General features: G+C 53.9%; 1 protein-coding gene across 2 annotated transcripts in view; it reads left to right on the forward strand.

Annotated features, from left to right (window-relative positions):
- The window catches only part of SYNE3 (spectrin repeat containing nuclear envelope family member 3), an 89,784-nt gene that overhangs the window by 56,305 nt on the left and 10,466 nt on the right, over positions 1-23,013 (forward strand). For both annotated transcript variants that reach the window (XM_076003747.1, XM_076003745.1), the window contains exons 9-17: positions 2,733-2,915; positions 4,517-4,660; positions 5,507-5,641; positions 8,690-8,851; positions 8,979-9,151; positions 9,602-9,731; positions 11,171-11,332; positions 14,071-14,220; positions 15,282-15,320. In XM_076003747.1, the coding sequence (XP_075859862.1) occupies positions 2,733-2,915; positions 4,517-4,660; positions 5,507-5,641; positions 8,690-8,851; positions 8,979-9,151; positions 9,602-9,731; positions 11,171-11,332; positions 14,071-14,220; positions 15,282-15,320 (1,278 nt within the window). The remainder of the gene's footprint in view (positions 1-2,732; positions 2,916-4,516; positions 4,661-5,506; positions 5,642-8,689; positions 8,852-8,978; positions 9,152-9,601; positions 9,732-11,170; positions 11,333-14,070; positions 14,221-15,281; positions 15,321-23,013) is intronic.

Raw genomic sequence — 23,013 nt, forward strand, 5'->3', positions numbered from 1 at the left:
TCCCCCACCTGCAAGCGTCCCCGCTTCCCTTAGGACCCCACCGTGGGCCGTCCTCTGGGAGCGTCTGCAGTTCTGGAGGGAGCAGCGTATCGGGCCGTTACCTTTACTGTGGCTGCACGTGACCAGAAACCCGACAGCGCTGGCTTCAAGCACAGAGACGTTCAGGCAGCCTGGGGCTGACTGGACAGCTCAGCAGTGTCACCAGGCCCAGGCCCTATGTAGATCCAAGCCAGGTCCCCCTTCATGGCCCCAGGACGGCTGCCGCCACTGCATGCACACAGCACCCCACGAACAACACGCAGCACATGCGGGCTCTCCCCACGGCCACTTCCGCCTTTCAGCAGGGCGGCAATCCCTTCCCAGAGCCCCGGCACATGTCCCTCACATCTCACTGGTCAGCCGAGGTCATGTGACCACCCTGGACCAGCGCCAGCTGAGGATGATGGGATTGCACGGTGGTGGGCTTGGACCAATTACATCCACAGCCCTGGTGCGGGGCACCTGGCTGCCCAAACATAGTCCTGGCTGTTTGGTGTGGGGAAAAGAGAACGGCCGTGCGATGAGCAGCTGACAGCAGCCGCCACGGTGGCTGCCACGTGCCTGCACGTGCTGCCTGTGCTGCTGAGAAAGGGTTTCCTGCCTAGAGGTTCTTAGACACAAGAGTGGAAGGAGACACAAAAGTGTGTCAGGTGTAAGCCCCCATTTTATATCAATTTCCATTCTGATATAAAAGCAGTGGAGCACGTAGAGATGTGCGAAGAAGAAAACAAAAAGCTCCCATAGTGCTCCCATAGTCCTCCCAGCCGTGGGAGCACCGTTGACGTGTTGGGAGCACGCTCTCCATCACCTTTTCTGCCCAGCGTGGTATCACTGGGGAGGACCAGTGACCAGGGCTGGTACCTGAGCCTCCTGCGCACGCTGTTCCACCAGAGACCCGTGCCTGCGTGTTGGTGCATCTACCCTGGGGTTTTCCATTTACGGCTCTTGTTGGAATAAGAACTTGTTTTCTGTCTCCATGGTTGTTAAGCTGCAGGGCATAGCCCTTCTTCCCAGGGGTCTATTCACCTCTTCCCCTCCATGCTCCAAAGCATGATGATCCATCTTTTTGAGGTACTCCTCAGGGCTCCCCAAAGTGAATTTCATGTGTGCCACAAACCTCAATTTTAGGTCAGAAAATCCTAAATCTACCTTTTACATCTGATGAAATCCATCTAGACATTTCCAGGAGATACGGTCACCAATAAAAGATTTAATGAATGAATTACAATTTCTGTGTATCTGGGATGCTGGATATCTATGTATGCACATTTTAATTTCCATTTCTACCATTATCCTCCTCGTTTTGCAGATGAGGGATGGGAGCCAGGGAGCCTGTTTTACAAAAGAGTAACCTGAGGCTCAGAAGTGCCCAAGGCCTCCCAGCTAGTCCCAACTCACCATTGCAACTTCCCAGCCTAAATGCTTAAGTCCCGTGATACTGTGTCTGTGCTTGGTGCAAAGGGGGTGAAGGTGACCCCCCTCCCGTGAGAGGCTTGGCCTCTGTGTGGCTGGCCACAGGCCAATGCATGCACGGGCAGATCACGCCAGTACAGCTGCAGCAGCCGTGGTTATACGGCCTCCTCCAAGACAGGGCTTGATTTCCCCGACAGGAGTGTCCACCGCTGCCTTGTGCTCCCACTGCACTGGGTCAGACTTTGCTTAGGAAAATGATCGCTCTCTGGGTTGGATCAAAGTTACTCACCTGGGATCTTTGTTCGTCCTCTCCCAGCCCCACGCCCACCTAAGCGTCGTAAGTCTGAGAGTGGGTTCTCAGGAGCATCATCCGGTATAAACAGAAGGACTATTGCCAGTGGAAGACAAAACCTCTGGCTTCTAGAAGCCCAGACTCTTGGTTAGAGAAGCAAGAGGTGCTTACCTCACTCAGACAGCTGGAGAGCCCAGGCTTGGCTCAGGCCGTAAGAGTTGCAGGGCTTGGGGCAAGCAGGGTGAGCGTGGGCTGGGAATGTGGTCAGGGCAGGCTTCCTGGAGGAGGTGGCCCTGGGCAGTGCAGAATTTGGGCTGTGTGGGAGCCAGCTGCCATTATATGAGGCTTCTGAGTTCCCTTAGGTCCCTTCTTTGCCTGGCAAACTCCCACACGTCACCACCACCAGCACTCCGCCGAGGAGTCGCCTCCTCTGGGAAGCCTTCCCGGATCCCCTCTCATTGTGCGCCCACGGGCCCACGGCCGCCTTCAGAGCGTCCAAAACACTGCTGGGGGGGGGGGGTCCCACTGCTGTCACTGATGGGGGGGCCATTGGTAGAGGATCAAGCTGGTTGGGTCTGGGTCTGTCTGCAATGTGGGGGGCCGATTCTGGGGGCCCGGCTGCGAGGCAGCAGGCAGGCGGGAGCTGCGTGGGGCAGGTGGCGAGGCGGAGGGCGTGCCACAGCCGCGGCAGTGGCGACGGAGACAGGTCAGGTCTCCGAGACGTGTGGGAGGCAGAGACTCAGGCTCGCATGGAGACGGATGTGGGGGGAGAGAGAGGAGCCAAGTTGGCTTTGAAATTCAGGCTCTGCCCAGCGCACTCCTGCCAGCCCGGGTTTCCACCTGTGTCTGCTGCTGCCCCAGACACCAGCACGGAGGCGCAGCTCCCTGAGAAGTTGCAGCCAGCACAGGTGTGCCGCCGGCCCCGTCCCGAGCTTTGTCCTGCCCGGCCGGCCGTGCTCTGTGGTCACCGGAGGCCTTGTCCCCGCAGGCGGCGCTGGCGGAAAGCTCCCGCCTCAAGGAGCAGCTGACCATGCTGCAGCTGAAGACAGACCTGCTGGTCAGCATCTTCGGCCAGGAGAGAGCCGCAGCGCTCCTGGAGCAAGTGGCAGGTTCCGTGAGGGACAGAGACCTGCTACATAACAGCCTTCTGCAGCGGAAAAGCAAACTGCAGGTGAGCCTGCCCGCGGGGCAGGAGCCACCACTCCGGGCGGGCGGGCGGCCTGCGTTCTGATCTCAGCCCCACCCCTCGCCCCCGCTCCTCGTGTGTAAACTGGGCAGGATGCCTGCGCGATGCCTCCACCTGGTTCTCTGGCCACCTGTCTGCCTCCCAACCCTGCCCCAAGTCCCCTCTCTGCACTGCAGTCAGACTGAAGCAGGCCCAGTCTTCCGCGAGAGCTGGGGGAGACTCAAATAAGAAAATGCAGATAGACCAGGTGTGGTGGCTCACGCCTGTGATCCTAGCACTGGGGGAGACCAAGGCAGGCAGATCATTTGAGCTCAGGAGTTCGAGACCAGCCTGAGAAAGACTGAGACCCCCATCTCTACTAAAAAAGAAAAAGAAAAAGAAAATAGAAAGAAATTAGCTGGACAACTAAAAAAACCACCACCAACAAAATATATATATATATATATAAAATTATATATATATATATATATATATATATATATATATTACCCGGACATGGTGGCGCATGCCTGTAGTCCCAGCTACTCGGGAGGCTGAGGCAGAAGGATTGCTGAGCCCGGGAGTTTGAGGTTGTTGTGAGCTAGGCTGATGCCATGGCACTCTAGCTGGGGCAAGAGAGTGAGACTCTGTCTCAAAAAGAAAAGAAAATGCAGATAAAAAGCACTGGTAAACTTTCCACCTCCACAGAGCTGGAAGCTAGCTCAACAATGACACACTGCTGAACGACTACACGAAGACATGGCATGGCATATTGTGGGCAGCTTGTTGTTTTATGTAACAAATACCTGCCGAGCATCCAATGGCAGTGGCAGTAATAGCTGTGATCTGCGGGGCACTGCCTACGAGCCTGCTTTAGGTCCTTGATCTTATCTCATCCAAGTAAGAACACTGTGAGGGAGGTGCTTTTACTTTCCCTGCTTTACACGTGAGGAAACTAAGGCAGGATGGTCAAGGGAGTGGCTCATGGTCTATGGGTGGCCAAGCCAGGACTCAGCCCGTGAGCTCAGCTCCCGGGCGCTGTTGCTGCCATCAGCAGGGCCTGGTACGGTTCTAGGAAGCCAAGGTCTTTGCCCTCAAATGCTTGCAACCTGGTGGCGACCATACATAAGCAGGCCATTCCCAGGAGGCACCAAAGTGCTGCTCTAGAGCGAGGGTCCGGAACTGCTTCATAAAGGCAGGTGGTGACGGCTGTGGCGTTTGCAGGGCAGGCGGTCTCTGCTGCAGCTGCTCACCTCTGCCACCGTGGCGTGAAAGCAGGTGTAAATGAATGGGCGTGGCTGTGTCCCAGCAAAACTGTATTCACAAAAACAGGCCCCTGGTGGGGTTTGGTTGGCGGGCAGGGGCTGCAGCTTGCCAGTCCCTATTCGAGAGGCGAGTGGTCTAAGCATTATGTGAGGACACTCTGGGGACCCCAAGGAAAGGCAGCCAACCCCATCAGGTTCCGCGACGGCTTCCTGGCATGGGTGGTGCCTGAGCGAGGATGAGCTGGCCGAGAGCAAGAGCAGCCTGGCTTCAAGAGTCTGGTCTTAGAGCAAGGTGCCCACGAGGAAAACTTTTGACGTGCGTGCTTCCCGGTGTCTCTGCAGAGCCTGCTCGCCCAGCACAAAGACTTCGGAGCTGCTTTTGAGCCCCTGCAGAGAAAGCTCTTAGACCTCCAAGTCAGGGTCCACGCTGAGAACGGGCCGCAGCGCGACCTTCCTGGAAAACAGGCCCAGCTCTCGAGGTTGCAGGTAAGGAAGGCGTCTGTGGGGCCCAAGTCACCCCCACCCGGGTGCTCAGCTGCACCTAAGAGCAGCCCCCTTCCTTTGGCAGTAACCGGCAAAGCAGCAGCTGGCTTGAGCCGGAGAGTTAGACCCTTCCTTGAGATCTGACCTTTCGTCTCAACAGAATCTTTGCTTATGTATCTGTTGGTTCCTGGCCTCCAGTTACCCATTCTCGAGCCTAAGAAAACGATAAGCTTTTTGTTTACTCCTCAGTTCCGAAGTCTAACACTGGTATTTGTTTTTTTAAAATTGCTTTGCTATTAAGTATTCCTAATGAGTCCAGAGAGTTTGAGTTAAACAAACCAATCTGAGGATTAAGAATAAACGTTCTAAAAACACATGTGGACTGTAAGGCTGATCCCTGGACATTGTTGGCTGGATAAGGGGGCTTACAGGGTTTTAAAATGCATGTGATGCACATTTATCTTTTTAAAACTCAAGCTCACACATAAATTGAATGTTCTTGGGACGACATGAAAGATGGTGAATTTGGGGCGACTAAAATTGGGTTGTGCTTCCTCGTAACAGGAGGTAGCCAGCAAGTACCGGTCCAGATGTGAGTAGTTTGTCCCTGAGATGCCATCTGGTCTGCAGCAGGATTTATTTTCATGGCATCCCAGGATATTTTTGTCTGATTTTTAAAATCCCTCCAGCCCTGAGAGTGGGCCCGTCAGACCAGTCGTATGCATGGTGCGGGCATGGGTGTGGGGGAGCCCTGCCCTCCTGGGGCAGTCCCCGCGCCCCTCGCCCCCTGCCAGGTTCTCCCACCCAGAGCAGCCCTGAGCAGCCCACCCATTCCTTTCTCCTCTGCAGGGGCTGCAGGAAGAGGGGCTGGACCTGCGGGCACAGATGGAGGCTCTGAAGCCTCTCGCCCAGGGGAATCCCAACCACCAGCACAGAATGGACCAGCTCTCCTCCGACTACCAGGCCCTGCAGAGGGCTCTGGAGGTGAGGGGCCGCAGAAGGGCCAGCTCCGGGGCAGAGACCCGGCCCCTGGGATCCTACACGCCTAGGGGCTTTCTCCCTCCGTCCTTCCTTCATTCTGCACAAACTTTTTTTTTTTTCCTTTCTCCCTTTTTTCCCTTCCCTTCTGCCTTCATGCAACAGACTATTATTGAGCGCCTCCTGTATGCCAGGCAGTGTTCTGGGCCCGAGGGTGGAGGTAATGTGAGCAAGACAGCCAAGGCCCCTGCCCTGCTGGGGGTTACGAGCTAGGAGGGTAGATGGACAATGACTCAGCAAGCAAGTGAATGCAGGATTCCATGTTGTGATAAGGGCTGGGAGGCAGAAAGACAGAACAGGCTGCTGTGACCCTGGTCGCCCACGGGAGGCCCCAGCACTCTGGGCAGCGTGGTTGAGTCCCGGAGGCCGAGGAGCTTCGCCTGCAGTGCCCCCTAGTGGCTGCCCGAGGTCTTCCAGGCGTTGGCACGGGGCTGTCTCCCCCAGCGTGGGAATGGAACTCCAGGCGCCTTCAGAATTGGCCCGGGGACAAGCTGGAATGTAGACGCAGGCCGGGCTCTGACATCTATTCAGGTGCAGTCCCGGGTCTGCCTTTGCAACAAGCCCCGGAGCGCAGAGCCGGCCTCTGGCAGCCACACCGTGAGAAAACCCAGTCCCGGGCAGTGCCTCCCTCCCGACCCCGCGTGCCCTATTTTAATCACAAATATTCCTGACGTCCTCTTTACCATCTCAGGATTCATAGATAGTGTAAGTTACCCACACAGGAAATAGAAAAGAGAAATAAAAGGAAAGTAATTATGATAAAATAGTGTCCGTCAGTGCGTAGGTACTCCCAGACGGCCACACTCAAGACTTGGAGGAGGTCAGAACCCTCTATCTAGTCCACGGCCAGCCGCCCATTGTTTTAGATAACGGTTGCATTCCTGGAGAAGTCAAGCATTTTTTGTTAAAATTGCAAAAACGTCTTTGTGTTTGTGTGTTAACTAGAGTGAGAGTCTAAGCTCAGGGTGTGATGAACAGGTGTTTTTGTTTTTTAACCGCTGTGGATGTTGGCAGGACATTAGAACATGCTGTGGCGTCTGTGCAGTTCTAATTCTGCAGTGTTGGACTGTCTTACCGAGGATGGGATAGGGGCACCCAGGCCTGTCACTGTGTCCGCTAGCATCACCCTCACCCCACTGCTATTGCAGCAACCAAAACTCGCCCACGAGTTTCCAGGAAACAGGCACCACCTATAGAGACCCAATGATCTAAGCAACAATTAAGGTCTCTTTGAATTCGTTTAATTCCAGTTAATAAATTAGCAGCCAGTGGTCTCAGGTTGAGGCAGGGCAAGTAGAGAAATAGAAAACACTGTCTGCACCCTTCGGGAGCCCACAGAAGCACAAAAGTCAGCTTTCGTACCCACCTGCAGACAAATGATGAGCTGGGTTAATCACTATAAGAAGCAGCAGTCACTGAGCGTCACTGGACATTGCAAGACGATGTTCCCATTCTGCCGTACTTCTTTGCTTACTGTTCACATGCTTCTTTAAAAAGGAATTGCCCTTCTTTGATTGTTCTGGTACAGTGCTTAAGTCTAATAAGCCCTGATACGTGAAGTGACCTCCGCGTGCCCCTGGGGACGTGTGTCCCACGCTGGAGATCACAGCTCTGTGCAGCCGGGAGCCTTGGAAGGCGTTTGGTCCGATGTTGGCACACGGGGGACCAGGAGGTGACAGTGGTGTGAGAGCTCAGAGCAGTGGAGTTTTAGGAAACTTCTCAGGCCCACATAGTGGTCTGCCGAGGACAGATGTGACAATGTCCCCAGCCCCTGGCACGGGCCTGGCACGCAGTGGTCTCAGCCAGTGTTGTGGGACGTGGGGGGCAGGGCCTGCAGCAGCCAGAGAGTCACGAGGACCCCATCCAGGCAGCACGGCAGGATGGGACCGTGTCCTGGGGTCTCACCAGGTGGGGGTGGGCCGAGGAGGGGCCCAGGCTGGGTGGCCAGGAGGATGGAGACTGGCTACCCCCTGGGCTCAGCGCCCGCCCTTCCTTGAGACAGAGAACAGCAAGGCCCCTGCTCAGAGAGCTGAGCAACAGGTTGGCCCAGGAAAGGGAAAAAAAAACTGATACACTGTGTTGACAAACTTTTTATCGAAGCATAAACAGGATATATACATATATATATATATATATACATAAACCATATACAGGAAGATGAATATCTAAGTGTGCAGCTCGATGAATTTTTAAAAAAATAAATGCGTCTGTGTTATGAGCACACAGATAAAACCCAGAATAACACTGGCCGCCCAGCTCCCGGGTGCCCCTGGGGCACTGCCCAGCCCCACCATTACCAACCCTCAAGGGTCACCCTGACCCCAGGCTTGTCACGGCACAGAGAATGCCTGATTTTATCCTCCACTTAAATTGGATCGGACAGAATGTTTTCTTTGGTGTGTGAGTAAATTCATCCCTAGCATTGCACGTGCTTATGGGCTGGCCCTTCTTGCTGCTGTAACACATTTCATCGCCTGAATCCACCACCGCGTGTTATTCACTCTACTCTTGATGGCACCTGGGTAGTTTCCAGGGTGGGGCCATCACAAGTAACATCGCGTGGGTGCCCTTTGGTGAGGATGGGTCCCCATGTCCACCGGGTATCATGTGCCCGGCAGTGGAAAGGCTGTGTCAGGAGGTGCATCGTGTTCGGATGTAGTAGATACTGACCAGCGGTTTCCGTAAGGGCTTGTGCCAATTTACATCAGTGCTGGACAAGAGACAAGAGCTCCGATTTCCCTCCCCCCTCCCCTAGACTTGGGAGTTTCCACGAAAGTGAAACAGGCTCAAGAGGCATTTTAAACCAGAGTTGATCTTCCGGGGGCGAATTCCTTGTGCCGTGTAGAAGGGAGGACCGGCGTCTTGCATTGCTGCCGGGTGGGGACCCCTGGGGGCCTGGGCAGGCCTGGGGGGCCTTCAGGGTGGGGGTGGTGCCCAGGGTCTCCCCTCTGGCCAGCACTCAGGGCGCCCTGGGCCCTCCGGGCTGTGCCGCAGGACCTCGTGGACAGGTGTCAGCAGAGCGTGCGGGCGCACTGCACCTTCGCCCACCAGCTGCTGGAGCTGCGGCGGTGGATTGCTGGGGTCATGCAGAGGCTGGAGTCACACCGGGGGGACGCCGGCCCACGGGATGTCCAGTCCCGAGAGCTCGAGGTGGAGGTAAGGTGGTGAGGCCCCAAAAGCAGCCTCAACAGGCCAGCACTTCCACACTGGCGGCCAGAAGCGGGGTAGCGCTCGGAGACCATCCCCGGCCTGAGACCTCCCTGCGTGTCCGTGTGTCCTGCAGAGGCTGGTGGCGGAATTCCCGGAGAAGGAGGCCCAGCTGCCCCTCGTCGAAGCGCACGGCCGGCTGGTGATGGAGCAGTCCTCCCCGGAGGGGGCCGCCGCGGTGCAGGAGGAGCTCAGGGAGCTGGCGGAGGCCTGGCGGGCCCTGCGGCTGCTGGAGGAAAGGCTGCGGAGGTGAGGGCGCCTCGGGCCCTGAGCCTTGTGCGGGACGACGCCCCTCCCCGCCCGGGAGAGCTCAGGGTGCTCGTGGAGCAGGTGGCAGGGGCTCTGCTGTGTGCCCGGCGTGGTGACAGGTGCCTGGGGAATCTCCACGCTTTGGCCAATCGGTGATTCTATCAGGGCCAAGAAGGGCCAGGAAATGTCCCTGGGTCAGGAGTTTGCCTCCACCCTATTCCGGCTTCAGCCTCGGTTTCCCCATCTGTATCAATGGGTGTCCGCACCTTCCTGACAGGGTAATGTCGGTTTAAAGTCAGAAACTAGACGTGACTATGCCTTGGGAACACGCTGACACACCTGAAGCAGGGCCCTGACTCGCCCTGACTTGATCCCCCAATTCTATTCTCCCGAGGCCTGGTGGGTCCCCGTCACCTCACCGCACTGATGGGGCCGAGTTTGTCTCCTCAGCCTCGTCAGAAACTGGCAGCTGCATCGGACAGAAGTGGATTCGGGGAAGAAAATGGTTTTCACCAACAACATCCCAAAGTCTGGGTTTCTCATCGACCCTGCAGATCCTATTCCCAGGCATCGTCGCCGGGTGAGTCTGCCCAGGGGGCCTGCAGGAGAAGGGGCAGGTCCCAGGTCACGCGGGATAGGGGTCCCCGGCACAGCGCCTCCCTGCCCAGGGCCACATGCTCAGCTCTAAGGACCTGGCACATCCTGCCTCGCTCGAGCCGGCCCCTGCCGCGGCCCAGGGAGCACTTGCCCGCTGCTCAGAGGGCCTCAGATATCCCAGACTCTGCAGAGCCGGGCCACCGGGGAGGGACGTGGGCGTCCCTTGGCCAGATAGGCACTCGCCTCTCTGAACCACCAGCAGCAGCCACTGCAGGGGGGAGGGCGCCAGGGCTGACAACTTCCTGCTGGCCCCAGGTTGGAAACTGAAATCGCACACGATGGGTGTGTTTTTGTAAAAAAAATAGCTGTATTTTGTAAAAAGAACCAACAGCACTGTATCATCCATCACTTTCTGTACTGCAAAAAACGGAGGCATGTTGAAAAGACGGTTATTCCTCGTCCTTCAAAAACAATGTGTCAAACTATTCATCCTCCCATTCATTCTTTCATTCACTCATCCCCAACACCTGTATTGAGTGTTGCTGTGTTCCAAGGCCTGCGCTCAGAGACGGGACACAGCTGTGAATGACACTTCCTGCCCTCAAGGAACTTAGACTCCAGCCCGGAGCTTTTCAGACTGTGACGTGCTCCTGGCCTTATATTAAAATGCATGTCGAGGATCAGTAGGTCCAGGCCAGGCCCAAGACGGATTCTGCCTGCATTGCTAACAAGCTCCCAGGACACGCCCATGCTGCTGGGCCCAGGAGAAAGGCAGGGGGACCCACAGGCGGTTAAATGAGAGTCTACACCAAGCCCAGTGCAGTCGGCGGAGGGGCCAGATGTCAGGGGAGCCTGCAGGGAGTGGGGGTGACAAGAAATGTCAGCGTGTCCAGGCAGAGGGGATGGTGTGTGCACAGACCCGGAGGGCGTGTGAGTGCCAGCTCGAGGGGCTGGGACAGGTCTGTCTGTTTGCTCAGAGAACAGGGAAGACAGCAGCACCCCAGAGTAGGGAGTGGGTGGCAGGGAAAGCAGAGCCTGAGGCTCTCGGGCCACCCTGGGGAGGTGTGAGAAGCCACAAAAGTGTATTAGCAAGTACTTGGCTGAACAGACTTGCACTTTAGACATCCCTCTGGCCATGGAGTCCAGAGGGCAACACGCATGGTAGAAGGGCGACCACTGTATTTTCCACCAGGGACCAGGGAGCGGAAAGTGAGCCATACTCTTAGCCCCTAAATGTGGCCACTCTGAGTAGAGATGCACCTCTCCTCCCCCAGCCTCTTCTGTCACCATTTGTGCATCCTGTCCTCGCCCCTGCCCTTCTATCTCAGGTGAAATCCTCAGGACACAGGGCCAGTGGGTTTTTTTGTTTTTTTTTTTTTTTTTTTTTTACCTCTGATGCTTTGGCCACATGCCTTCCTGCAGGCAAACCTGCTCCAGGAGGACGAAGCCAGCCATGAAGACTTCGCCCAGCTCCTGAGCAACTTCGAGCAATGGCTGCAGGTGGAAAATTCCAAGCTGGTTAGAATCATCGCCATGAAAACCGCCACAGCCAGGGACTTGAGGACCAGAGAAATGAAACTGCAGGTCCGTTCCCAAGGAAAGGGCTCTTGCCCACATTGTTTGTGCCTGCAGATATATTGCCACCAGGGAGTTCTTTGAAAAAAAAAAAAAAAAAAAAAAAGGAGCACAGACCTAGTTCATGATCTGTTCTCCCTTGTTAGTAAATAATGTTTTTTAAATTTTTCAGGTTCAGAGATTTTTTTTTTTTTTTTTTTTTTTTTTTTTTGGGACAGAGTCTTGCTTTGTTGCCCAGGCTAGAGTGAGTGCTGTGGCATCAGCCTAGCTCACAGCAACCTCAAACTCCTGGGCTCAAGCAATCCTACTGCCTCAGCCTCCCGAGTAGCTGGGACTACAGGCATGTGCCACCATGCCCGGCTAATTTTTTCTATATATATTAGTTGGCCAATTAATTTCTTTCTATTTATAGTAGAGACGGGGTCTCGCTCTTGCTCAGGCTGGTTTTGAACTCTTGACCTCGAGCAATCCGCCCACTTCGGCCTCCCAGAGTGCTAGGATTACAGGCGTGAGCCACCGCGCCTGGCCTGGGTTCAAAGATTTTAAAAGAACTTTTCCTGGCATTCATCCATCCCTTCAGCCCACTTCTGTGTTTCCCTATGTGGAAACTATCACCACTAACTGCTTGACCCCTACATCAGTTAGCTATTGCTGTGTAACAAACCACCCCAATAGTTTGTGGCTTAAAACAGCAGCTGTTTGTTTAACCCCTGATTCTGAAGCGTGGCAGTTTAGGCTGAGCTTGGCTGGGCAGGCGCTGCGTCTGCTTTGGCTGGGCTCCCTCCTCTGTCTGTTGTCAGTGGCAGGTGGGTGGGGCAGCTCTGCTTCTGGGGCCAGCAGGCTGTTGGAGATGAGAGTGGTGTGGAGCACACATCTCTTGCCACCCCGTGGGGCAGCCTGGACTTCACATAGCAGAGGCAGGGCCTAAGACAGCAGCTGGGAGCAAGCAAGGCCTTTTGAGGCTTAGGCTGGAAAAGGGCATAACATTAATCCCCCTGCATTCCATGGTACAAAACCAGCCCAGATTCAAGGGGAAGGAAAAGAGACCCCTTGATGGGGGGGGGGGGGCAGCTGCAAAGTCATTTTGCAAAGAACATGCATGTGGCCAGGGGAAGGGGGATGGGGAAGTCATGGCCATTTTTGCAATGGAGCTACCATTTCTCTTCTTTCTTCTTCACTGTCACATCTAATTAGTCACCAAATCCTCCTTGATTCCACCTCCTGGATATGTTTTTGTTTCAGTCCCTTTCACTACCATTGCCTTACTTTAGGCACTTACTGTTTTTGACTTTGATTGTGGCAGCATGTTCCCAGCTGGTCTCCCTTCTTCCCTTCGGGCCCAGCTTCTGGGTGATGGCTCATTCTGCAGCCAGACTAACCCTTCAGAGTCACAAATATAACCTTGTCCTCCCTCTAATGAAAACCTTTCGGTGTGGACTTTAAACCCCCAAGTTTATCACACAAGGCCTTTCTCAGCCAGGCCCTAGCCTACCTCTCTTTTTTCTTTTTCTTTTTTTTTTTTTTTTTTTTGCTTTTTTACTATGATAGGTTAGAGTTTGGATTTCTTTTTATTTATCCTGCTTGGGATTCATCTGAACTCCTGAATCTGTGATCTAGGATATTTCTGGAAAATTCTTTAATATTATCTCTTAAAATATTGCCTCTACCTTGTTCCCTTTCTCCCCTCCTTATGTGATGTTATTCCTTCTCACTGTGTACTTTATGTCTCTTACCCTCCCCTGTATACTTTTTATCCTTTCGTCTTTTCGTGTTGCATTCTGGATGGTTTTTTTTTCTGACCCATCTTCCAGTTTACTAATTCTCTCTTTATCTGTGTCTCATTTGCTATTACACATGTCTATTGAGTTCTTACCTTTCGTTATTATATTTGTCAGTTCTAGAACTTCTGTATGGCTCTTTTAATAATCTGCTCTATCATTTTTCATAGCTCCCAGATCATTGCTGAAATTAAGCTTGTCTTTTAATTCTCTGAATCTAGTACACATAGCTGTTTTACAGAATGTATCTAATAATTCAAGTATCTCAAGGCATTTTAGAAATGTTTTTATTGTATACTATTTCTGCCTGATCTTGTTCTTGGTTTCTTGTGTGTAGCTGCTTTGTTTATGTTCTGGACATTGTATTTGACAAAATATGTGTAAGAGTAATTTGAGATGTAGGAAAATCTCTTCCTCCAGAGAAGATTTTGTTTGCTACGCAAGGCAGGCACAAGCTTTATCATTCTGGGACTACTGAGCCCAAGTTCAAGACTTGAGGGTCCCCGGACCACTGAGATGACTGGGGGCCAGGCTCCAAGTCCACATCATGTCCAGGCTCACTTTTGGTTCACTTTATTCTGAGGGTAAAGCTTTTAGACATCTCAGCTAAAGGGTGAATGGTTTTTCACAATCTTCACCTCTGCAGGGCCCAGACTTTGACCTTTGTCTCCTTACCCCTGTGAAACTGCCAAAAGCACAGATCTGTTTTGCAGCTATTTCTTCCAAATTTGCCAATGTTCTAAGGGCAAAAGCAGGCCTAAATCCACTTCTCTGGGTTCTCAGCCTTTCCTGAGTTTTTGGTCTGATGTGCTTTGCTCTTTCTTTAACCCTTTAATGCCTTTAAAATGTTTTTAATATTTTGTCCTCAGTGAGAGATTTGATCCCAATCATCTAGTTGATTCTTACCAGCCAAGTGGGGCTGTCTAGGCCATTCGGAAGCTGCACCATGACGCTGTCATTTCCCCCCAGGAGCTGGAGGCTCGGGTACCAGAAGGTCAGCATCTCTTTGAGAACCTCCTTCGTCTTGGGCCAGCAAGGGGGACCTCGGATCAGCTGGAAGATCTGCGCTACCGGTGGATGCTGTACAAGTCCAAGCTGAAGGACTCCAGCTCCCTGCTGGTAGGTGCCTAGGATGCACCGGTCTCAGGTCTCGGGGAAGGGACCGTGGCTGGGCCCAGACTCACCCCGGGAGACAGAGCTCAGCCCACATCCACTCTGCTCTGTGCACCCACCAACCAGGCAAGGATGATGACTCAGAGAGAGGAGAGGGAGACTCCCGGGTCCTAGACAGTTGACTTGCATGATGTCATTTGGCCATCCAACCACCCTGTGGGGCTGGAGTCCCGGTAGCCACAGCAGTGGCCTCATAGTTAATGTGTAAGGAGCACTTGCTGCCTATCAAGCCGGGAGTTTTATGTGCATTATCCCATTCACTCTTTACAGCTACCCCCTGCTAGAGGAATGGTATCTCCACTCCAGTCTCCGGAGGGGAAGCTGAGACTCCGAGAAGCTGAGAACTTTGCCCAGGGCCCCACTGCTAGTCGGTGGCGGAGCCAGCATTAGAACACAGCCTTGTGTTGTCAGGGTGATGCGGGGAGCCCTGGGCTCCAGCCCCGCTTCACGAGCTTGCTTTGTGATTCAGTTGAGCAAGGACTTTCCCCTTTTGGGCCCTGGTGTCTCCTCGCACAAAATAATAATAATCATAATAGCTAAACTAACTTTTATTGAGTGGCATGTCCTCATAAGAACCCTATAAAAGAGGTACCATTATTATTCCCTGTGAAACGATAAGGAAACTGAGGCACAGAGGTTAAGTGTCCTAAGTCCCTAAGTTGAAGGGGGGTGGTAAGATGGCCCTGAAAGGCTCCAGGCTCTAAACTCCGGGGCTTTCCTGGCCTGACGCAGCCGTGACGGCCACTAGGTGTCAGCCCAGGCCAAGCCAGGTAGGCCGTGGCCCCCGCCGTGGCCAAGGCCTTCCCAGACAGGTCCCAGCTGGGCCTGAAGTGCGTTAAAAAGCTCATTAAATCGAATCACCTGCTGGCTCAGGCTGTCCAGATGACCAGAAGTTTTAAAGAAACACTCCCCTGACAAAATGAATATTCCATTACAGGCTCTGTTGGGATTTAAGTTTCACTCACTTATTTTTTTTCCCCTTTTCCTCCCCTTCCCTAAAATAACAGACACAGAGTTCTCCAGGGGAGCCGACTGGATTCCAAAAGGTACGTGTCTGCCATCTGCTGCACACGGCCAAGGGCAGGGCGCCTGGAGGGGTGGTGGGCCGGAGACGCCAGGACGCCAGGGCAGGACTCATGTGCTCTCTTGAAGGTTCCAGGAGGACTGAGGAAGGTTTGTGGGGCATTGGCTCTGGGCTGCCCAGGGTCCTTGCTCCCAGGAAGCCCCAGGCCGGGGGAGGTTGGCAGGGTGTGTAGAGCCCCCTCCCCCCCCCGCCCGCCGTGCCAAGCACACATGGGGAAGGGACTTGGAATTCCTCATCCCAAAGCAGGACACACTGGGAAGGGGACAAGGATGCTGCTGATAATGATGCCATGACAACAGGCATAAACTGGGACGTCCCAGGGAAACGGGGGTGTGTGGCCACCCTGGTGAGAAAAGGGTATACGGGGCTCGGCAGGGGACAAAGGAGGGAGGGGCGTGTCCCGCCAGGCAGGTGCCGCCAGGTAGCCCACGGAGCCTCTCTGGGCGTCTGCAGCCTACGTGCCCACCACAGCAGCAGAGATCATATGGATGATGATAACAGTGATTGTCGTTACTCCGGATAACGGAGTGTGTGCCAGGAACCGGGCGTCTCATTTAACGTTCCCGTTGACATCCCAGCTGCAAGCGTGAGGGCACAGAGAGGCTACCGGTCAAAGTGACTTATTCAGCGGAGGCTCCTGCGTGGCTCTGGCCTCTGGCTGCAAAACCCACGTTTTGACCTTCCACGCTGCGCCTTGGAGAAGGCTGCCCCAGGGCCTGGCGGGTCTTCACGTTTCTGGAAAAGCCAAATGTGAATTGATGCCCCCCTGTGCCCCTGCTTCCAAGGGGACACCGTCGTTCCCCTGCCAGGCACCGGCCCCCGTGACATGAGCTTCCAGCTTGCGCTGCCCCAGGGAGCTCGAGTTCCTTGAGGTCTCAGTGCGGGGGACCTGTGTTCCCCAGGGGCTTTGTACGCCAGGTCTTCTTCCTGGTCTCCAGCTGTGTCACGTCCGGCTTCTGCAGGGGCGTGGGTGACCCGTGGACTGGGTGAGGCAGTCGCAAGACCAAGGCTGTGCTCTGGGCCCAATGCCAGCCAGCTCTGTGGCCTTGGGCAGGTCGTTTTGCCTCCTAGGGCTCAGTTTCCCCATCCATAAAACAGGACTATGAATGCCGGCTTTATTTACTCTATGAACTAATTTTAAAGTGCACGTCGATCATTGTACATAAAAGTAGAAGTGCTTCTGACGGCTTAAGTCCTAGTTGCCCCCACCCCGACCCCAGTTTAGAATACATAACAAGCAGCCTCCTCTGGGAATAGGGAAGGTCACCAGGAAAGGCAAGTGGTCCACACAGCCCGGCCTGGTGGCTCCTGGTGGGAGATGGGGGACCCAGTACCAGGCGTCCAGATGGCCTCTAGCTCCTGCACTCTCAGCCACTGGCTGGTTGAGAGCCCCCGTCTATGCAGCCCCCAGGCCACAGTCCATTTTGGAGTTAAGTCTGGGTCCCCTGGTGCCTGGCCATGGCGCCTAGCATATAGTAAGTGCTCACTAAATGTTTCTGAGTAGTGATAGTTGTGCTGGCTGACACCAGCCCTCCTAGTGCAGGCAGGCTTCCTGCAGCCTGTAATTAATGTGTTACTGTGTGTTCTCAGCCTTCGTGCCCATTTGCTGTCCTTCCCTCCCTCCTTCCTCCCTTCCTTCCTTCCTTCCTTCTTCCAATATTGCTGAGTGCTGACTTTGGCCAAGCTCTGTTTTAGGCACTGGGTCACATCAGTGAACAAAAGAGTAACAGTGTGTCGTGTAGACCCTGCATCCAGGTTGGGTGAAGAGAGGGGAATTGGGACAGAGCTGGAGTGTCCCACTGACGTTGGGCAGGCACAGGGCGAGTCTCTGGGTCAGAGAGCCCCGAGGGCCGGTCTCATGGCCCCGAGGCTTGTCTTATCTGTAGCTAGCAGCTGTTGGGTGCAGTTTGGTAGGGTATACAAAGCAGAAAGGCTCTAAATCTGTGGTCCCCAACTCCCCGGGCTGTGGACGGGCACCGTCAGTGGCCTGTTAGGAACCGGGCCGCACAGCAGGAGGTGAGTGAAGCTCCTCCGTCTGTATTTACAGCCGTCACTCACATCACTGCATAAGCTCCTCCTGCCGCCTCGACACCGTCCGTGGAAACATTGCCTCCCTTAAAAACCAGTCCCTGGTGCCAAAAAGGTTGGGGACCGCCACCCTAAATGGCTAAAATATCTATAATTGCCTTTCGAGTTGCGTTGGCCATGGCAGTGGCATGGCCCTGCCCGAGACAAGCTCTTAGTGGGGAGCAGATTGGCAAGTGCTTCTGTTTCCTGGGTAAACTAAGGCAACGCCAGTGTGTTTACAACAATTGGATATGTAAAAAATTTGACTTTCAGCTGGCTTTTGAGCTGACGGGCCTGAGCCCGCTGTGAAGTGAGCACCGTAGGGGCCAACACACAGAGGCCATCTTTGCCCCTAGGCCAGCTTGTTAAAACATATATTGCTCCCCCCGCCCTGAGTTTCTGACTGATTAGGGCTAGGGTGGCCCAGGAATCTGCGTTTCTAACAAGATCCCAGGTGATACCGTGGCCTGGGGACCACACTTTGAGAACCACTGCTCGACACCGTGGATTTCAGTGCAGGGTCCACCATCAGTGTGTGCGACCTGTGGCAGGTCACTTACCCACCGTCTTCCGCTGAGAAAAGTCTCTGCTGTGACAGCTGGCACATAGTAGGTTCCCAAGCGCCAGGTAAACGGGGACCTGGGAGACCTCTGCAGTCTCCTGCTTCTCTTTCTGGGAGCCAAGGCAGCAATGGCGCCCCTGCCGGGGGACACCCTCCCTTGGGTTCGGTCCCTGTGCTGGGTTTTGCTGCCCGGGATGTGCACGTGTGAGCATACGGCTACACGTACACGCGCACGTGTGCACGTCCGCACGCAGGCCTGACAGGTAGAAAATAGGTGCTGTCTTTTGAGGTTGTAATGTTGCCAACTTAAAAACATTCTGTGTATTATTTTTAGTGCAAAGGGAAGGAAAAACACCCTGCCCCGAAGCTAATTATTTATGAGCAGTTGGTTCTCCACACTTTTTTCCCTCTCTCTGTGCCCCAAGTCACTGAGAGCTCCCGCTGTGTCAATGGCTTCAGCTTGCTTGTTTGCATAAACAGAATAATTAAGATTTATTAAATTTGCAGCCGCCCACGCACTTGCCGGCTCTGTGCCACGGGTGTGTCTCCTGCAGCACTCGGACGCAGGAAATGTAATTGCCTTTCGAGTTGCGTTGGCCACGGCAGTGGCATGGCCCTGCCTGGGACGAGCTCTTAGGTGGGGAGCAGATTGGCAAGTGCTTCTGTTTCCTGGGTAAACTAAGGCAATGCCCGTTTGCAGGAACGGAGAGCGGACACCTCCCATCCGTTGCGTATTGTGGACTCTTGAGATGTGAGCGCAGATGTTGGCTGACCTAGGAGTAGCATTTTCGTTCCTCGATCCTATTGCATGGGTTTGAAGACTCATAATTTTTCACATTTGCACACCTCTGGAATTTGGGTGTCTTATTACAATCTAAGTCTTCCAGTGAGGATTTGGGTTTACTTCCCTCCACCACCCACCTGAGACTTCTCTAAATTAAAATCTCTGCTTGTGGGTGGTGTTTGGGTTGGCTTCCTGCAGACCACACTGATTGTGTAAACGCTGCCATGGGGAGCTCCAGCCCGGGGTTCAAATTCTTAGGAAGAGTTTTTATTTCCCGCCCTTTACCCAGTGCCCAGGTAAGACCTTGCGTTTCCTTCTTCCCCTTTCTGTGAGTTTGCTCCTCGTTTCCCCTCACGTGGAAGGTGCCCCACGTTTGTGTGGGCGCCCCACTCAGGTGCTCCGTCTTAGTTGCTGGTTTTCCTTTCTTAGTGGTTTGTAACACAATGGTCTGCTTTACAACCAGGGCCTTAGACTAGATGAAATACTGTAATCCCAAATCTCAGGAAGCACTGGTGGGTTCTTCGTGTTAGCTAATGACTATCTCACAACTATGAATTTTTAAAAACCCCACTTGTGCCAGGCACTGTGCTGGTCACCCACGTGCCTGGTCTATAACACTCACAACTGCCTCCCGCATGTTTAGTGGCGCAAACGCCTCTGGGCCCTGTGGTCCCTTCTCCCGCGTGCTCCCCTCACGGCCAGATTGGGTAGGGCAAAGGCCACGTAGCTTGACAGGACAGTGACAGCAGCTCACAGAGGGCAGCAGGCGTCCCTGTGACCACCCCTCGGGCGGTGCGGGAGGACCCAACAGCCGGAGCACGGCTGTTTCATCGGCAGGCATCTGCTGAGCACTACAGGGGACACGGCAACAAACAAATCTGACGTTGGACCCTGCCTCTGAGGAGTTAAGGGCAGCACAGACCTTACTCAGTGACCCAAAGGAAAGGTGTCGGGTGCCATGCGAATGTATAGTGGGGGCTTGTTTTTTGTCTAGAGGCCAGGGAAGCTCTCCCTGAGCAAGCGACTCAAGGTGAGGTGAGAACGATCAGCAGGATCTAGCCAGGTGGGTTGGAGAAAGGAGGGAAATGAGCATTTCGGACAGAAGGCACAGCATGTGCAAAGGCCCTGTGGCAAGAGGATGTGAGGGCCATTAAGCAGCAGGGAGATGGCATTAAGAAGGGCGGTGCTTTCCTCTCTGATGGGACTGAAGATGCTGATGGTGCCTGATCCCGCATCCCTGGTGGAGGGGAATATGGGCTGCTCGTGGGGGCTCCCACCTGCCCCAGCACCCATCTGCGAGAAAAGGAAGGACAGGCGGTGACTGAGCACCTGCCACCGGCGTTAGCACAGCACGCGTTGCCTCATTTGTCCTTGCAACTTTGGTGGGCGGGAGTCATTCTCCCTCTCCCCCAACAGATAAAGGAACTGAGGCTCAGAGAGTCTAAGCGACCTGTCCTAGGCCACACAGCCAGGAAGTGGCAGAGCCAGGGTTAGAACCCAGGACTCCAAACCTTTAACTTTCCCTCATCCCATTTCATCGATGGTAGAGGATTAAGTCCCGGTTACTGTGATAAACTCACCTTGCCTGAGTTCCTCAGAACTCTGGAGTCTCAGGTTCACAGGAGACCCTGGAGGACGCTTGGTCAGAGCCTCCACTGAGCATTTAGTCCCTTACACAACATCTGCTCCCTCCTCACCGCTGTGTGCTATCGGCCCTCTGCTTGCTTACCCTCAAGGATGGGGAGCTTATCACTTCCTGAGGGAGCTCCTTCTGTCTTTGGAGAGTTCTGTCTCAGTAGGAGACAGGTGGTACTTTCTGTGGGGAAACTGAGGCACAGAGAAACTCTTGGAACTGGGAAGAGCCGAGGTTGTCAATTTCTTTGTTGGCCTCTTAGAAGGTAGTTCATGTCTCTGTGTGTGTGTGTGTGTGTGTGTGTGTGTGTTTTCATGTTTTCTAAGCATTTGAGAATCATATGAAAATGTGCCTTTTATTTTAAAGTGCACTTTAGAATTCAGGGCCCTCCAAGTGAAGACGCGAGCTCTGAAGGCACAGGCAGGGCAGGCGGCAGGAGTCCTTTGAAGAAGACCACCCCTTGTCAGCACTTGCAAATGCAAACACACTTTGGCCCATCGGGGATGGTTTTCCCCTGGGGCTCACGGCCAAGGCGCAGCCCCTCACTTGAATAAGCTAAGTGTTAGCTCTGGGAGTGGAGGGGCAAACAGGAAAAGGACCCTTGTAAACAGACCCTCCATGGGAGGCCATCAATCACAAGTTTTTAGTTGTGTAAACCCAGGCCGGGTGGGCGTGCAGCATGTCCTCTTGCCCCCTTCTTCCCCCGCCTGGATGAATCAGTTGGGTCACGGGTTTGGCTGTACCCAGCCCAGAGCGGTGGGAGCTACTTCCCCTGTGAACTCACGCTCACTCGGCTGCTTAAACACTTTGTCACTGGCTGCTCCTGAGGTCACTGCTGAAATAAATGCAGCCAAGAGTGCTGACCCATGGTGTGGGCCGTGGGCAGTCTGTTTATAGAATCCGTGTCTTAAGGCCTTTGGTGAGCGAAACGTGTCAGGCTGGAAGCAGAAGGTCAAGTGTAATCTGGAGGAAATAACTGCGGCAGGAGAGTAAATAAGATGACTCAGATATGAGAGGGAGAGAGACAGAGTGCCCAGGTCAGCACCTCCCAGGAACACCTGCACTTAGCAATGTTTCTTCACCACCATGGTCACCGCCACCACCACCGCCACCACCACCACCACCACCACCACCATCACCACCATCACCACCACCATCACCACCACCATCACCACCATCATCACCATCTCCACCACCACCACCATCGCCACCACCATCACCGCCACCACCATCACCATCATCACCACCATCACCGTCACCACCACCACCACCACCATCATCACCACCACCACCACCATCGCCACCATCACCACCACCATCATCGCCACCACCACCACCACCATCACCACCACCACGACCATCACCATCACCACCACCACCATCGCCACCACCACCATCACCACCACCGCCACCATCACTGCCACCATCACTGCTACCACCACTGCCACCACCATCACCACCACCACCACCACCACCACCACCATCACCATCACTACCTCCACCTCCATCACCGTCACCATCACCACCATCTCCATCTCCGTCTGCATCACCACTACCACCACCACCATCTCAGTCTCTATCTCTATCTCCATCACCACCACCACCATCTCCATCTCCATCACCATCAGCACCACCACCACCACCACCATCTCAATCTCCATCTCCATCATCATCATCACCACCACCATCTCAATCTCTATCTCCATCACCACCACCACCACCATCTCTGTCTCTATCTCTATCTCCACCTCCACCTCCACCACCACCACCACTACCACCACCTCCATCTCGATCACCACCACCATCACAACTACCACCCCATCTCCATCTTCATCACCATCACTATCACCCCCACCATCACCATCTCTGTCTCCATCTCCATCACCACCACTGCCAACTCCATCACCGTCACCACCACCATTACCACCACCATCTTCATCACCGTCATCATTACTACCCACTTTCATCACCAGCATCATAATCATCACCATCACCACCACCACCTCCATCTCCATCACCACCACTATCTTTATCACCATCATCACCATTACTAACCTTCATCACCATCACTATCATCATCACCCTCACCGTCACCACCAGCATCTTCATCACCTCCCTTCTCATCACCTCCTGCCATCACCATGATCATCATCACTATTACCACCACCACCATCAAGTGTCATTGCCATCATTGCCATCCCTACCATCACCCCGGCCATCATCACTGGACTGTGGCTTTTAGTGCCCCGGAAGATGAACCTTTGGTTCTTCAGGGAGCCAGCAGATATGTTCTATAATAATAGTTTTAGTGCTATTACTACTAATAATATTAACTGATAGTACTAATAGTTACCAATAGTGCCAGTACTCTTGTTACAAATAGTTGCTAACAGTGTAATAGTAGGAGCTGGTGTACCTTTCAACTGAGGTGTAAACATACCTTTGCTGTGAGTCCTCGCCACAACCCAGCAAATAGGGACAGGTGTTTTATCCGCATTTGGCAGAGCACGAAATAGAGGTTCAAGGAGATCATTGACTTGCCCAAGGTCACCTGTCTAGTGTGTGGCAGTCTGGATTAGAACCCTGTCTGCCAGGTTCCTACAAGCTGG

This window comes from Microcebus murinus, chromosome 6 (genome assembly GCF_040939455.1).
Source record: "Microcebus murinus isolate Inina chromosome 6, M.murinus_Inina_mat1.0, whole genome shotgun sequence".
NCBI lineage: Eukaryota > Metazoa > Chordata > Mammalia > Primates > Cheirogaleidae > Microcebus > Microcebus murinus.